This window comes from Pan paniscus, chromosome 15 (assembly GCF_029289425.2).
Source record: "Pan paniscus chromosome 15, NHGRI_mPanPan1-v2.0_pri, whole genome shotgun sequence".
Taxonomy (NCBI): Eukaryota; Metazoa; Chordata; class Mammalia; order Primates; family Hominidae; genus Pan; species Pan paniscus.
In genome coordinates this window covers 40,367,184-40,382,240 of record NC_073264.2, presented here as the reverse complement: position 1 = coordinate 40,382,240, position 15,057 = coordinate 40,367,184, and the positions used below count along the sequence as shown (strand labels likewise).

General features: G+C 36.0%; 1 protein-coding gene across 1 annotated transcript in view; it reads left to right on the top strand.

Annotated features, from left to right (window-relative positions):
• The window catches only part of SEC23A (SEC23 homolog A, COPII coat complex component), a 72,549-nt gene that overhangs the window by 55,957 nt on the left and 1,535 nt on the right, over positions 1–15,057 (top strand). Inside the window, exons 16-19 of the mRNA XM_008957150.5 lie at positions 3,185–3,346; positions 5,628–5,714; positions 7,611–7,766; positions 9,400–9,465. Of these exons, the coding sequence (XP_008955398.1) occupies positions 3,185–3,346; positions 5,628–5,714; positions 7,611–7,766; positions 9,400–9,465 (471 nt within the window). The remainder of the gene's footprint in view (positions 1–3,184; positions 3,347–5,627; positions 5,715–7,610; positions 7,767–9,399; positions 9,466–15,057) is intronic.

Below are 15,057 nucleotides of genomic sequence, written 5' to 3'. Positions count from 1 at the left end.
AGCCTCCTGAGTAGTTAGGACTACAGGTGTGTACCACCATGCCGAGCTAATTTTTTTTTTTGGTAGGGATGGTTTCCTGCTATGTTGCCCAGGCTGGTCTTGAACTCTTAGCCTCAAGCAGTTCTTCTGCCTTGGCCTCCCAAAGTGCTAAGATTGCCACATCCAGACAGACCCATATTCTTTTCTTGTGTGGCCAGTAGCATTGAGCCTCATTTTTCCTTTTTTATTGCTCTTTTTATGGTATCTATTTTATTGGGTTGTTCTTTTTGTTAGGTAAGTTTTGGGATAGCTAAGAAATTAATATTGTGCTATGAGTAGTTGGTGAAAAGTATATAATATTTTTATATTGGCCTTGCAAATAGTCATTTATTTGTGGTGAATAGAGACTTATTCTGGAACCCTGCAGTGGGTAGAATTACATGTAAGGCTGGTTAGTTTTCCATTTGACATAAGGGGACCTAATTATAGTGGTACCAGAAGGACTTCATCTGAGGTTATTTTACCAGTTAGCTAGTCTTGCAGTATGGTATCATCACCTGAGAACAATTTTATGGGGCCAGACCAGATAAATAGAAAATAAACTCATTTGATTTACCTTACAGAATGTTTTCCACCTGGAGCAGTGGAATCTATCCCTCCATCTTCCTGTTGATTTGATAGATATTTTTAAGTCTGTGTGTTTAGAGTGCTGTGTGCAGGGAACTTTAGGAGGATACAGGTGACTGACATGGATCCCTCTTACAAGGAGCTTTTAGTCTAAAGGGTGAGATGTGAAATATACATAAACAACACAGAACAGAAAGTGAGAAATATACAGAATTTAAAGGAAACTTAAAGGAGTCCTTCCAAATGGATGATTTTATATATCTTTTGAAGGAGGAGGTGGCCTTTTAGCTTAACTTGGAAGGATAATTAATATTGAGATGTGGAAATTCATATTTTTGCCCATGAGAACTTTGTTTAAAGCATCAGCTTTCTTTTTCAGAGCTGCTCTGTTTTTTTGTTGTTGTTGTTGTTTTTGTTTTGAGGATCCTTTATTGTTGATTGATCTGTAACCCAGAAACTCCATGCTTACAGAGGAGAGACTTCCCTAAAACCTCTGGTGAGATCCTGGAGAACCAGGAAAAGGCAAGGTCTGCTTGTCTTAAGGCATGTAAAATTCTTTGTTTTGTCATTTTTGTAGCAGAAACTAATAGGAAAGTGATGGAGGGCATTAACCTAAGTATTTGACTAAATTCTGCACACTTTCTCTTCTCTCCCTGCCTCAAGCCTTCTTGTTGGGCTTTTAGATCTTCAGAGAGATCTGGACATTTCCATCTTTCTCCCTTTCCTGGAAATAGGAAGCAGAGGACCCTGGAATACTTTTTGTCTTGGGTTTTCAAAGTCTGATAATCTTCTAAAAGGTAGCATAGACCAAATTTAAGGGAAGTCTTCATCCCCAAAATATTACCTAACATTTACCAATTGGTCATTTCTGTGAGTAAACAAGAATGACTGAAGTAGTAAGGGATGCAAGAGCCTCTCAATGAATTATGGATCCTGAAAACAGAATAGGAATCAGAATTTCAGTGAATGACATGTTGGGAGAAAGCTGTTGAGTGAGTCCCAGGCAGGAGCAACATATAGGCACTTAAGACCTGAGGGTTGGAGGAATTTAAGAGAAGTGACTAAAGACAAGTGGGAATACTTTCTGGCTGATCCTAATCAGTTTTATCAAAGACCCAGTGTAACTGTCCATTATTCAGGCCTAACTCTCCCTCTTTTTGATTTCTTTCATGTGAGGAGTAGGTGGAAGGGAAGAAAGTGAAAGGAGAAAGAAGCAGTGAAACAAAATCTGGAGAATGTTTCTTAGGTATAGGGAAAACATTAAATATTAAGAAATTATATGGGTATATATGTGGTTTTTTTTTTTTAAACCAGTGTAGACCCTTCCCAGTACAATTTTTAAGTCATGGTATTTGTTCTCAAGTTGCTAATAGACATACCCGGGACTGGGTAATTTGTAAGGGAAAGAGGTTTGTTTATTTATTTATTTATTTTTGAGACAGAGTCTCACTCTTGTCACCCAGGCTGGAGTGCAGTGACACAATCTCAGCTCACTGCAGCCTCTGCCTCCCTGGTTCAAGCAATTCTTGTGCCTCAGCCTCCCGAGTAACTGAGATTACAGACACATGCCACCATACCCGGCTAATCATTTTTTGTATTTTTAGTAGAGACGGGGTTTCACCATGTTGGCCAGGCTGGTCTTGAACTCCCAACCTCAGGTGATCCACCTGCTTCGGCCTCCCAGAGTGCTAGGATTACAAGTGTGAGCCACCATGCCCAGCCAAGAGGCTTAATTGACTCACAGTTCCACATGGCTGGAGAGGACTCACAATCATGGCGGAAAGCGAAGGGGAAGCAAGACACATCTTACGTGGCAGCAGGCAAGAGAGCATGTGCAGGGGAACTCCCATTTATAAAACCATCAGATCTCCTGAGACTTACTACCACGAGAACAGTATGGGGGAAACTGCCCCCTGACATGATTCAGTTCCCTCCATCTGGCCCTGCCTTAACAAGTAAACTTGAATTGACAATTCAAGGTGAGATTTGGATGGGGACATAGCCAAATCATATCAGCCATATAAAAAGTAGAAAATCTGTAATTTATTTTTATATCTTCTTAGAATCTTTGGTGTTGGTAATGAGTAGTAATAAAAAAGCCCAAAGATATGGTCAGAGGGGTGAGGATTAAAAACAAAGAATGGTCATAGTTTACTACGTGGCATCAGCCTCTGAATAACTTAGATTTGAGCAAGGGGTTTTTGTCTTTTTGTTTTTTTCCTTTTAAATACAAAGTCTTGTTATGTTGCCTAGACTGGTCTCCAACTCCTGGGCCCCAAGCCATCCCAGAGTGTTGGGATTACAGGTGTGAGCCACCATGCCCAGCCATCCTTTTCTTACTTTAACTTAAACATTTTTTTTTCTTTCTTAAATTTTTTTTCTTGTGGAATTTTATTTTTAGGCAGCTGATAAATTTTGTGAATAGGATTCCTTTCCTGAGGGATATAAATTAGAACATTCTTATAATAACATGTTTTGTTATGTTGTTAATAGTTTGTAATCAAATGTTTTTGCTAATAGTAAACACCAGTTTTAATATTAAAATCAGTAACAACTATCTCACATGTTTATCTTACAGTTTATGTTTCATTTAAGAAGATCTTCTTTCCTGCAAGTTTTTAACAATAGTCCTGATGAGAGTTCATATTATCGTCACCATTTTATGCGTCAAGATCTGACCCAGTCTCTAATTATGATTCAGCCTATCCTGTACGCGTATTCTTTTAGTGGACCACCAGAGGTAAGAGGGACAGAAAAAAATAAATTGGTCTTGTTACTGCAATGTGTGGCATTAAAAAAGTGAAAATAACTAAAAAAATGCATATAGTTACTAAATATAAGAATTTAACTAAAAGAATGGACATCTCAACCTATTTATGTATTCGCTTAAAATATTTATGAATGTTTACTATATGCTAGATACCATGTAGGCTGTATTAGAAGATTGTTAAATTTTTTTTTTAAAGGAGATGGAAGAGACTTTCAGATCATTTTGTCCAGCCATTTGGTTAATCAAATCCTCCAAAGCATATGATTATTCTTTACGTCTTTAACAATGTCCAGAAGTGATTATAATTCTGTAGACTGTAGCTTATTCCAGAGTTTAGTGTCTGTGACAGTTATGACATTCTGTCTAAACAAAGGCTCTTGTTTTAATCTCATTTTCCTTTGTTTTTTTGAGAACATAAAAAATAGTTGATTATAAAGACATATGCTTAGAAGATTGATAAAGTTATCCATTTAACCTTCTTAGCAGACTGTCCCACTTATTTTAACCTGTTATCAAATGAACCATTTTTCCATTCTGTAGTTAAAATGGTCTGTTTTACTACTTAAAAGTGTGTAGTTACTGTATTTGAAAATAGTAAGGTCAACATAAAGAGAATATTTACAATATCTATTGATTAATGATCCCTCATGATGCTATTATTCACGGTTTTGTAAAATAATGGGTAAAATATTTTATTTCGTTACAATGATTTTTTTTGTAATTGGTCAAATAGTTTCTATTTTTCTAGGAAAATATATATTTTTAATATGTTGGTTTGGCTATATGTATTTTGCCTTGTATTCTTTGAATCAGGAATGTTTTAGAAGTAACTTTTTTTCTTCTGAGTAATAACGTACATGTAGACATCTGAAAAATGTAGAATGGTATTTAGAAGAAAATTGGAATCCCACTGTCCCTAGTGCCTGCTCCTATTAAATTTCAACCTTTTCATTTAATCCATGAATCCTATCAGCTTCATGTTCTTAGGGTTTTGCTTTTGGAGTTATCTTCTTTCTGTTCTATATAATTACTTTCTGTCCATCTGGATCATTCTTATTAATTAACATAGAAACCATAACAACACTCACGTTTATAACAAATGGACAAAACACCCCCACCATGACCCACGCTTTCTCTAACTGCCACCCCATTTCTCTGCTCCTGGTGAGAGTTGAACTCAAAAAAGTTATTTGTTGTTTATACTTTCTCACCTCACATTGTCTTCTCAACCTATATAAGTAAGACTTTTGTCCCTAACATTATATTGAAATGGCTCTTATAAAGACCACCAATGTCCTCAACAGTATTTACCAGAGCTCTCAACAGTATTTACCTAGTCCTCACTAGTACTCAGCCCTTGAAAACCTTTTGCCCTAGGCTTCTGTGACACCTACTATACCTTCCTGGTTTTCCTCTTACTCACTCACTGTTCTTTCTCAGTCTTTTGCTAGCTTTTCCCTTTCAGACCTCTAAGTGTTGACATGCTTAAGGGATCAATCTTCTGGCTTTCCCTGTCTTCCCTCTCAGTGATGTAGTCTAATCCCATTGCTTTAATCTTTGTGCTTTAATCTTTGTGCATGTGACACCTAAATTTATGTCATCAGTTCAGACCACTCCCTTTCATTTCATATGCAGAACTATTTTCCCATGTGCTCCAAATTTGCTCTATCCCAGGCCTTTCCCCATTTAGGCTTAGGAGTTATCCTTGAATTCTTCTTGACTTTACTCTATTTTTAAATTGTTTGTTACCTCAGCTTAAAGGGATTCCTTAAAAAATTAAAATACACTATAAGAATTCATAATAGCAAGAGATTTTAGGTAATAAAATATAAATTTCAAATTTAGTGCTGAGCCTGTAATCTCAGCCTTTGGGAGGCTAAGGCAGGAGGATCACTTCAGCCCAGGAATTTGAGACCAGCCTAGGAAGCATAGTGAGACCCCATCTCTACAAACAAAAAAATGAAAAAATTAGCTGGACATGGTGTTACACACCTGTAGTCCCAGCTACTCGGGGGTCTGAGTTGGGAGGATTGCTGAAGCCTGGGAGTTTGAGGCTGCAGTGAGCTGAGATCATGCCACTTCACACCAGCCTAGGTGACAGAGCAAGACCCTTCTCCAAAAAAATAAAAAAAAAAAAAAATAAATAAATAAATAAAAGAAACTTGGAAAATAACCTGGAAACATCTATTTTATATTATTGAGTAGTTCATTTTTCCTTTTTCCTCATTTCTCATTGTTTTCTTTATGTTAGCCGGTTCTTCTTGATAGCAGTAGCATTCTTGCAGATCGTATTCTTCTCATGGACACATTCTTCCAGATTTTGATTTATCATGGTGAGGTAAGATTTCAATAGCATTTAAAGCTATGCATGTAAAGTCTTTTTACTTAGAAAGGTTTTCTTACTTCTAATTGTATGGCTAGTGTTTCATCTATGATAAACTTTGATTTCCATTTTTATAAAATAATAAAATATGATGCTGCCTACTATAAGGTTTTAGGCTTCAATTGCAGTTGCAGTTGACCCACATTTTATTGATTTGTCACACAATTGGATTTTGCACAAAGCATAGTGTTGTGAAAGTAAGAACGCTGACTGTACATAGACAAATGGTACTTTTGGGTTTTACCTGAAAACATTAAGGGGGGAAAAGTCAGCCTTTGTCAGTGCGCGGGCTTTCCTTTTACGTTATGCAATCATTATAAGTTATTATTAAGTGTTCTACATGATCTTGAAAACTCATTTAAAGCATACATGAATTAAAATTTGTAACTTCATTGGAATGGTAAATGATTACAGAGAGCAGAAGATTTTAGTAGCTATTAAGCTTTAATCCAGGTATTTAGCAGACCTTGATTCATTCCTGCAGTTACTCATTCAGCCAATTGTTAAGTGCTTCCTCTGGATGCTTTGGAAGATATAGATGTTTTCTTTCTTCACAGATCTGCTCTCAAACTTACAGTCTAGTGTTTTACTAAGTTCTGCAGATTTATTTTTTCAGTTGCTTTAATTGTAAATGATTTTAGATTTGCACTGTGACTGGGTGTGGTGGCTCACGCCTCTAATTCCAGCACTTTGGGAGGCCAAGGCAGGAGGATTACTTGAGCTCAGGAGTTCAGGACTAACCTGGGCATCATAGTGAGACCCTGTCTCTACAAAAAAATTTTTTAAAAAGATTTGTACTGTAATGGTAAAGACATTACTCAAAATATTCTTTGAAGTAGTACTACCCAGGACTTTTTTTTTTTTTTTTTTTTGAGACTCAGTCTTGCTCTTTCACCCAGGCTGGAGTGCAGTGGCGCTATCTTGGCTCATTGCATCCTCTGCCTCCCGGGTTCCAGCGATTCTCCTGTCTCAGCCTTCTGGGTAGCTGGGATTACAGGCACATGCCACCACGCCCAGTTAATTTTTGCATTTTAGTAGAGACAGGTTTTCACCATGTTGGCCAGGCTGGTCTCGAACTCCTGACCTCGGGTGATCCGCCCGCGTCGGCCTCACGAAGTGCTGGGATTATAGGCGTGAGCCATCGCGCCCGACCTACCCAGGAGTTTTAAAAGATTTAATTATTATTATTGTAAATTATTTTTAATTGATACCAGTTTCTAATGCCCTTTACTTGTTAAGAATAATACCTGTTTTAACTTCTTGCCTTTGTTAAAAAAAAAAAAACAAAAAAAACCTGTCATACTGACAGGGCTTTTTTTTTTTTTTTTGGCTTTTTCTTTGTTTTATGGTGATTTTTACTTTTTCAAGTAGCTTGTTAAAGGAGAAATCAGAAATGCACATGATTGTTTTATACAGAGGTATAAAGCTATAAAAGAATGTGTTGACTGATTCAGCTAACTTAGAAAATAAACCAGGCATAAGTTTTTAGATGATTTAATTACATGGTGTTTAGAGCTACTTACCTATGGATTGATTCAATTGCTTTCACGTATCATAAGCTTAGGTAGATAGCTTTTAGCTAACATTCATTTGATAAGCATAGTGTTTTAAAAATTTTCTGACTTATGTAAGTATTCTTTCATTTTACTTTTAAAGAAGAAGAAATATTCTAATTTTACATTTATTAAGAATATTTTCTCTACTGAAATTGTAACTTTTAAAAAATTGAGGTAAATGGAATAATGGTCTATAATTTTTTTAGTTTCTAAAGATTATTTTCTTTGGAAAAATCTCAAGAATTTTGGATGGGCAAGAAATTTAAAGTAATTTCTTTAATTGTTTTAAAATTAGACCATAGCACAGTGGCGGAAATCAGGATACCAGGACATGCCTGAATATGAAAATTTCCGCCACCTTCTGCAAGCCCCAGTGGATGATGCACAGGAAATTCTTCACTCCAGATTTCCAATGCCAAGATACATTGACACTGAACATGGAGGCAGCCAGGTAAGTAGTGTTAATTTGTTTGTGTGTTTGTTTGTTGTTAGGTTTGCAGTGAGGTGTACCTGCTTGCCTTCTGATTTTAATAGATTGCTTCATAAAGCAGACAGAAAGGTAAGGAGATAGGTGGGGAAGGTATCAGTGCTTACTTTTTGCCTTAGCTTTTGAGAGCAAAACAGTAAGATTATTGACTAGTTGCCTAAACCTGGCACTTTCCATCATCTTCTGTCTCTAGCCTAGCTTCCTGAACAGGGCCAGGATGGCATTGTGGTGGTACACTAGCTTTGGTTGAACAAGAAAATGTGAACAGCTTGGAAAGTAATATACTTTTCTTAAAGCCGTTTATTTACTGTTAAAGTCTATGAATATGACATTTGTGGTAACTTACATTTTTTCATTGTCTTCATTCTGTCATTCCAATTTTCTAGAAAATAAAATTTTATGTAATAGGAAAACACTGTAGTATTATGAAAAGGTTTTGTGGCTTTTAGGATTTTGAGGATACATATACGTTAGATACATATACATACATACACAGTTGCTTTGAGACCTTCAGAAGGCTAAGTTAGGTTCCTTAACATACTCTCATAAAATACTTCTTACTTCTCTTTTGTAATTCTTATAAGAGTTATAATAAATTAATTATAAGTTGTTATTAATTTGTTTTACATGCTCTTTGAAGGCAGGGACTATGCTTTGTATTCCCTAGTGCCTAGTATGGTATTATAAAATAGGTAGCAAATATCAGTAACTGTTACTCAGAAATGATAATTACTATTAGTTTTACTGTATTTATATAAGAGTTATTTCATATTGAGAATTTGCAAAGTACTTCTGCATGCCTTATCTCATTTGATCCTCATAAGAATTCTAGTGTTATTTTCATTTAACAGATAATAAAACTGAGATCTAGGTTACTTATGGCCAAGGGAACACAGTAAATACAGGAGTGGGATTTGAGTCCTGGTACTCCAGGGCCAGTGCTCTTCACTGTTAGGTTAAACTGATTCCTTAGAGAGTAGAAAAAGATTTTGTATGATACTAAATTTCAAAAGATGTTACTGTCTATGTGCTTCCATTATGAATTAAAAATCTTACTGGTTCTTTCATTGATGTCTCACTGTGTGTATTACCATTTTCCTCTTTTATTCTGGTTATTATTTTCATGATGATAAGCCATAGTGGGTAGAAGGTTGAAATGTTGGATCACTTGTCTCAGAATCACCTGTGGTTTAAGAAAGCTTAAGGGTCATTATTTTAAGCAAAAGAACATACAGATTTTCATGGCTTTTGTTTTTATCATTATTTGGGATTTTGAACTTCTGACCGAGTGTTTAGTAATTTCACACTAACCTTGTCATAATTGTTGCACACATAATTTTTATATGCTGAGTTTTGGACTCAACAATGTATTTGTTATTTTGGATGTGTGATTTGGAGAGAAGAGGTGCATTTATTATTTATTTGTAACACTTAGTGACCTATACATTTCAAAGTTTAATCTTTTAAAAATTAAGTTAATAAAATTAATTTTACCAACACATACTAAATAAAATTGATTTTGCATGATATAATTATTCAGCTGATATTGACTGAAACCATTTTTGATGGATAATGTTATTTCTTCTTTGCTTTTAAGGCCCGTTTCCTCCTTTCAAAAGTCAACCCTTCACAGACTCATAATAATATGTATGCCTGGGGGCAGGTAAGTTTAAATAGCAGGTCTTGGAAATTATTTCTTTGTGTATTTATTGTTTGTTATTTTAGTGAAAGCTACATTTTTTTCCTGTGTATTTAGTAATGATTTCTGTTGGAAGAGTAATGTAAAAATGAGAGTAGAAAACAGAATTAATATTTGGTGACACCATAGGAAAAAAGTGATCCTATCAAATAGACTCCAAGTTTAGCACTATACCCTTGAGACAAAAAGCAATGAAGTGTATAAGATAGGAAGTGGTGACTCAAGTTTAATGCTAGGTTGTGAACCACAAAAGGCCACAATAAGCCAAGAGAGGCCAGGGATCATAGTTGAGAAGGAGGGGCAGGAACCCTGCAAATCATTATTGATATAGTTTAATTTGGTAAAAGTCCTGCTGGGTGTGGTGGCTCATGCCTGTAATCCCAGCTGCTCAAGAGGCTGAGGCAGGAGGATCACTTGAGGCCAGGAGTTTGAGACCAGCCTGGGCAACATAGCAAGACTCCATCTCTTAAAAAAAAAAAAGTGTTAACCTCTTGGTATAACATACCAACATTTATTGAGTGTACAGTATGTTTAGGACTTTGTATTGGCTCTTTAGGGTGCAGTTATTACCCATGCCTTTGGAGAGCTTGTAGTCTAATATTAGAGATAAGTTACATACCTAAGTAAATTACAAGGCAGAATGGGATATTTGTCCTTAGAAAGCTATGAAGTATTACAAACGTTAGAAGAGGAAGATGGACAGAGGTCACATAGTGGTAGCAGGAAGAGGGTGTGTAATCAGAAAAGAGCTCAGAAAAAAGAAACATTTCATTTAAAGAACGGTTATTTCAGTAATTGGAAATTGCATGAGGAAGGGAAATCTAGGTAGAGAATAGTATGGGCTAAGATAAAAGACTACATGCAGAGCTGACTAGAAGAACACAAAACGGAAATGTGTTGTACAACTAAATTGTGGAGGATCTTGAATGTCAGGTTGAGGAGTGAGAAGTTGAGTATTTATTTGGTAAGTAATGGAGAGTCATTGAAGGTGGACAGGGGGCAGATTTGAGTCTTAGTATAGTTGAATCTTAAGATTAAATGGAAGCAGTCTGTAGGTTGAAAGTATATTTATGAAAATAATCCAAGTGAGAGGGAGTAAAGGCAAGATGGTGAAAAGGAATAGATTTGGGAGATATTTCAACAGTAGACTCAATAGGACTTGATTAGAAGTTGCAGGAAAGTAATTATTCCAGGGCATGGCAACTATGCACAAAATCTGAATTCTGATTGAATCCTGGATTAAAGGGAGAGAATAGCTATAAAGAACATAATTGGGATAATTTGTGAGATTTGAATATAGATCATATATCAGATAACTAGTACAGAATTATTAAATTTCTTGAGAGTGATAATGGTGTGGTTATGTAGGAGATTCTTCTTGATCTTAGGAGATACATCCTGAAGTATTTAGGAATAAAATGTCATGATGGCTTCAACTTCCAGAAGTTATTCAACAAAAAGAAGAAAAAAGGAAAAATAATGTAGAAACATAAAGCATACGTGGCAAAATGTTAACAGTCAGTGAATGTAGGTATGCTATATGGGTGTTTATTGTACTTCTCTCTCAACTTTAATGTAGTCTTGAATTTTTAGAAAACAGGTGAGGGGAAACAGGGTATTTTGGGGTTTTGAGCCTGAGTGACTAGGAAAACATATGTCAATAAATGGGAGAGTGGAGAGAAATTGTTTGGTTTAGACACTGAGTTTGAGGTACTATCTAGAAGGCCTTATTGAGCCACAATAAGATGACCATATTGATTATGGCCATGTTGAGTGGGCTGTTGGCAATTTGGGTTTGATGGTCAGGGCAAGAATGAGAAAGGTGATACTTAAAGTCATCACAGTAAATGCTTGTATGAAGAGAAAGTAAAAGAGGTAAAGGAGAGATGAGACAAAAACTTCAGGGGAGTACAAGTGGTAGGAGTGTTTAGTGAATTATCAGAGAGGCAGAATGAAAAAGAATAGTATGTCATAAAAGGTGACTTTATAGAAGGAAGAAGAAGGAGGTAACAAACTGACATGCCGCAGACAGTTGAAGGGGGATACAGAGTGAGAAAAGGTGCTTGGATTTGATGGCTAGGAGGTTATTCGCGGCATTGTGTAAGCGGCTTTAGTATGGTGGTTGAGTAAGAAGATAAATTTATAAGGAATTAGTGGGTGGCAAAGAAGCGGAGGTCGAAAGTATAAATGATTCTTTTGCAAATATAACCTGAGGATAAGCAGTAGGATAGGCAGATGATTGTTATTACGGTAAGGGCACAGAACTTATTTGGAGACCAAGCATAGGAAAGACACAAAAGAACAGATATTGAAGATCCTCAGGAGACAATATGATCATAAGCAGTATATGGAGGTTAAGCATTGGTAAGGAGGCAGGGCACTTATTTCTGCAAAAGCAAAAGGTAAGAAGGGTGAAGACAGAAAGGTTTTTAGGTGGAGTGAAAACTCACATTGGATAATTGCCTGTTTCTTTTCAATAGTATGAGATTATTTAGGAGTGAAAAAGGCTGGAGTTAGGGGCCAAAAAAACTAGAAAAGATTAAAAACAGTTCTAAAGAATACAAAAATCAACTGAAGATTAATAAAACGCTTTTGCAGCAGTGGTGAGGGCCTATTTTATTTACTAAAAATATCTAGAGCATGCTTCCATAATGTTCTTTTTTTTTTTTTTTTTGAGACGGAGTCTTGCTCTGTTGCCAGGCTGGAGTGTAGTGACGCAATCTCGACTCACTGCAACCTCTGCCTCCTGGGTTCAAGCGATTCTCCTGCCTCAGCCTCCTGAGTAGCTGGGACTACAGGCGCACACCACCATACTCAGCTAATTTTTTTTGTATTTTTAGTAGAGATGGAGTTTCACCATGTTAGCCAGGATGGTCTCGATCTTCTGATCTCGTGATCTGCCCACCTCTGCCTCCCAAAGTGCTGGGATTACAGGTGTGAGCCACTGCGTCTGGGAGTATCCATGAATAGATTTTAATTGTTTCATGAGGGTGGAACCCTTATGACCCAGTCACCTCTTAAAGGCCCCACCTTTATACTGCCACATTGGGGATTTTCAAAATGAGTTTTGGAAGGGACACATATTCAAACCATAGCACCGTCCTACAATTGCATGATTGAATTTGTGTAATATCCCTGTCCTGTCGTCCCTTTTCCTGCCTCCATTTTTTATGGCATTGCTCCTGTTAGATTATTAATTACTTGAGGCAATAACTGTCATTTTCATTTTTGATTTTCCATAGGACCTTAAACATAGCATATATTGAATACAATATATCTGGACAGGAGAGAGCAGAGATTAGAATATTGGAAATCTGTGGAGGTGGCTAGGAGTTAAGAGTTTTTGTAATATAGGTAAATAAATTGAATCCCAGGTCCAAAAGTTCTAAAAGATGGGGAGGTTATAAAAAGTAATCTTGGAAGGGTGGAAGGCTGGTAATAGAAAATGCAGACTCTGCAAGTTACTTGACTTCTCTTTGTTTTCACTTCCTTGTCTATAGAGTTTAATAAAACGTGCTTGAAATGGACAGTAATACTCAGTAAATGTTAGCTATTAGTTTTCACTATTACCAATGGAAAAAAAGTCACTTCTTATATTTAACATGGGAAAGGAAACCTATTTTAAACTCTGAAGTGTAATTGTTACTGCCTGGAAGTAGGGGCATTACAGGCATAAATAAGAGTGCTCAGGTCTTTCTTAAGATTTTTATGAGTAATGATGTCAATATTTTAATAATCATAATATCTAATACACTGAATCTACTATGTTTTAGTCACTATGCTTTTAGTGTACTCTCATTTAATTAACTTTTATAAGGTGGATACTAGTAATCCTATATTTCATGAGAGGAAATTGAGGCTCATATAGATTAAGTATTTTATGCAAGATCATGTAGCTAAACTGGCAGGGTCTAGATTTTAACCAAGGTCTGTCTAACTCCAGACTCTGAATTTTTAATCAAGTTAATTTGATGATTGCATTTAAAGGAAATAACAGTAACCAAGAATTTTACTAAAAATTAATGGACTCTAATAGCTTACAGGATTTTTTGGGGGTCAGAAATCAAGGACCCTATGATAAGTATTATCCATGAACGGCCATAAGAGGGCACCACTGCAACACTTCTGTGACAGTGCTGGAGGCCTCTGTTGCTGTAGTGCCTCATATACTAAATAATGTAAAGCTTGTACCTTTCTGCCTAATCCTGGATATATTTTAAATAGAAAAAGGGTCCATTTGAAAAGTTGAGATCAGCTAACTGCTAATTTTTTATAAAATCGAATGAGCATTGGTATTTATCATTTCAAGCAGGAGCTCTGTGGTATATAAATTAGGAAATCCTTATATTTTGTCTTGACTAGGAGAAATGGCTCTGAGATTGGGTGACTTGAGATGGAAAACACTGTAAAATGAAAATAAAATCAGGCATAGTTACAGGAAGAAAAAAGTAAGAGCCATGAGGTTGTTACTGGTTTAGGTTACAGTTTTGAGACTTGTGCTTCTCTGTGTTAGCTATGCATATAGAATAAAGAAAAGTATTTCATTGTTATAGATTTTTGAACAGGAGGAACAATAGAAATAGCTAAAACATGTTGTATGTCTACTGTGTGTACTAGGTACTGTTCTGTTTGCTTTATAGAATTTAACTCATTTAATCATTACAACAACTTGTGTAAGATAGGTCCTGTTATTATCCTTGTTTTACACATGGGGAAGCTAAGACATAGTTTAAGTAACTTATTCAGTCATATGGGTAGGAAGTGGCAGAGCCAGAATTTGAGCCTAGGCATTCTGGCTCCAGACTCTATGCCCTTAATCCCAGTAAGGGATTGCCTCCCTTCATTATCAAATCTTTCAAGTTCTTTTGAATAAACATATGATAAAATTGATTTCCCTTTATTCAGGAGAGGTTATGGCATGTTTGTGGCTATGCCAGACTAGAATCACAGGAGCTATAAGTTCTCTTCTCACATTTGCCAATAATTTGCTGAAATTACTTAATTTCCCTGTTTTAGACTTTGAATATTTATAATTAATAAGAACTTGAGTATAAGAAGAAAAATGTAAAATTCAGATTAAAAATCTTCTAGAAATACCTTCTCTTGCTGAAGTAAAATTTCATTGTTAATGGATTGGGTTACCAAGATCATTCTGTCAATACAGTTTTTATTAAAATGGATAATAGGAATTTTCCCTAACTCTTGTTAATTACTTGGAACCTACAGAAATCAATTAAAACGACTTGAAAACTTGAGAAGCATAGTTTATTTAAAAAATGATATTATGAGTTTGCTTCCTTCCAGCTGGGATTTCTCTTAAAATGCCAGGGAGAAAGGGTCTGGAGGTCAGGCTTTCTTTTAAAAGCCCCAAGCCTCTAATTACATTGTTAGTCTTTGTGGTGACTAGCCGCCATCCTGATTCATCTCATCTCATAGCATAAACTCCTATGTGATCCCATCAGCCTATGAATAAAGACACTCCTATTATCAGGGAATTCTAAGGATGTAGAGTCTCCCTCCCAGGAACCAGGGACGGAGGCCAGTTAGATTCTTTTT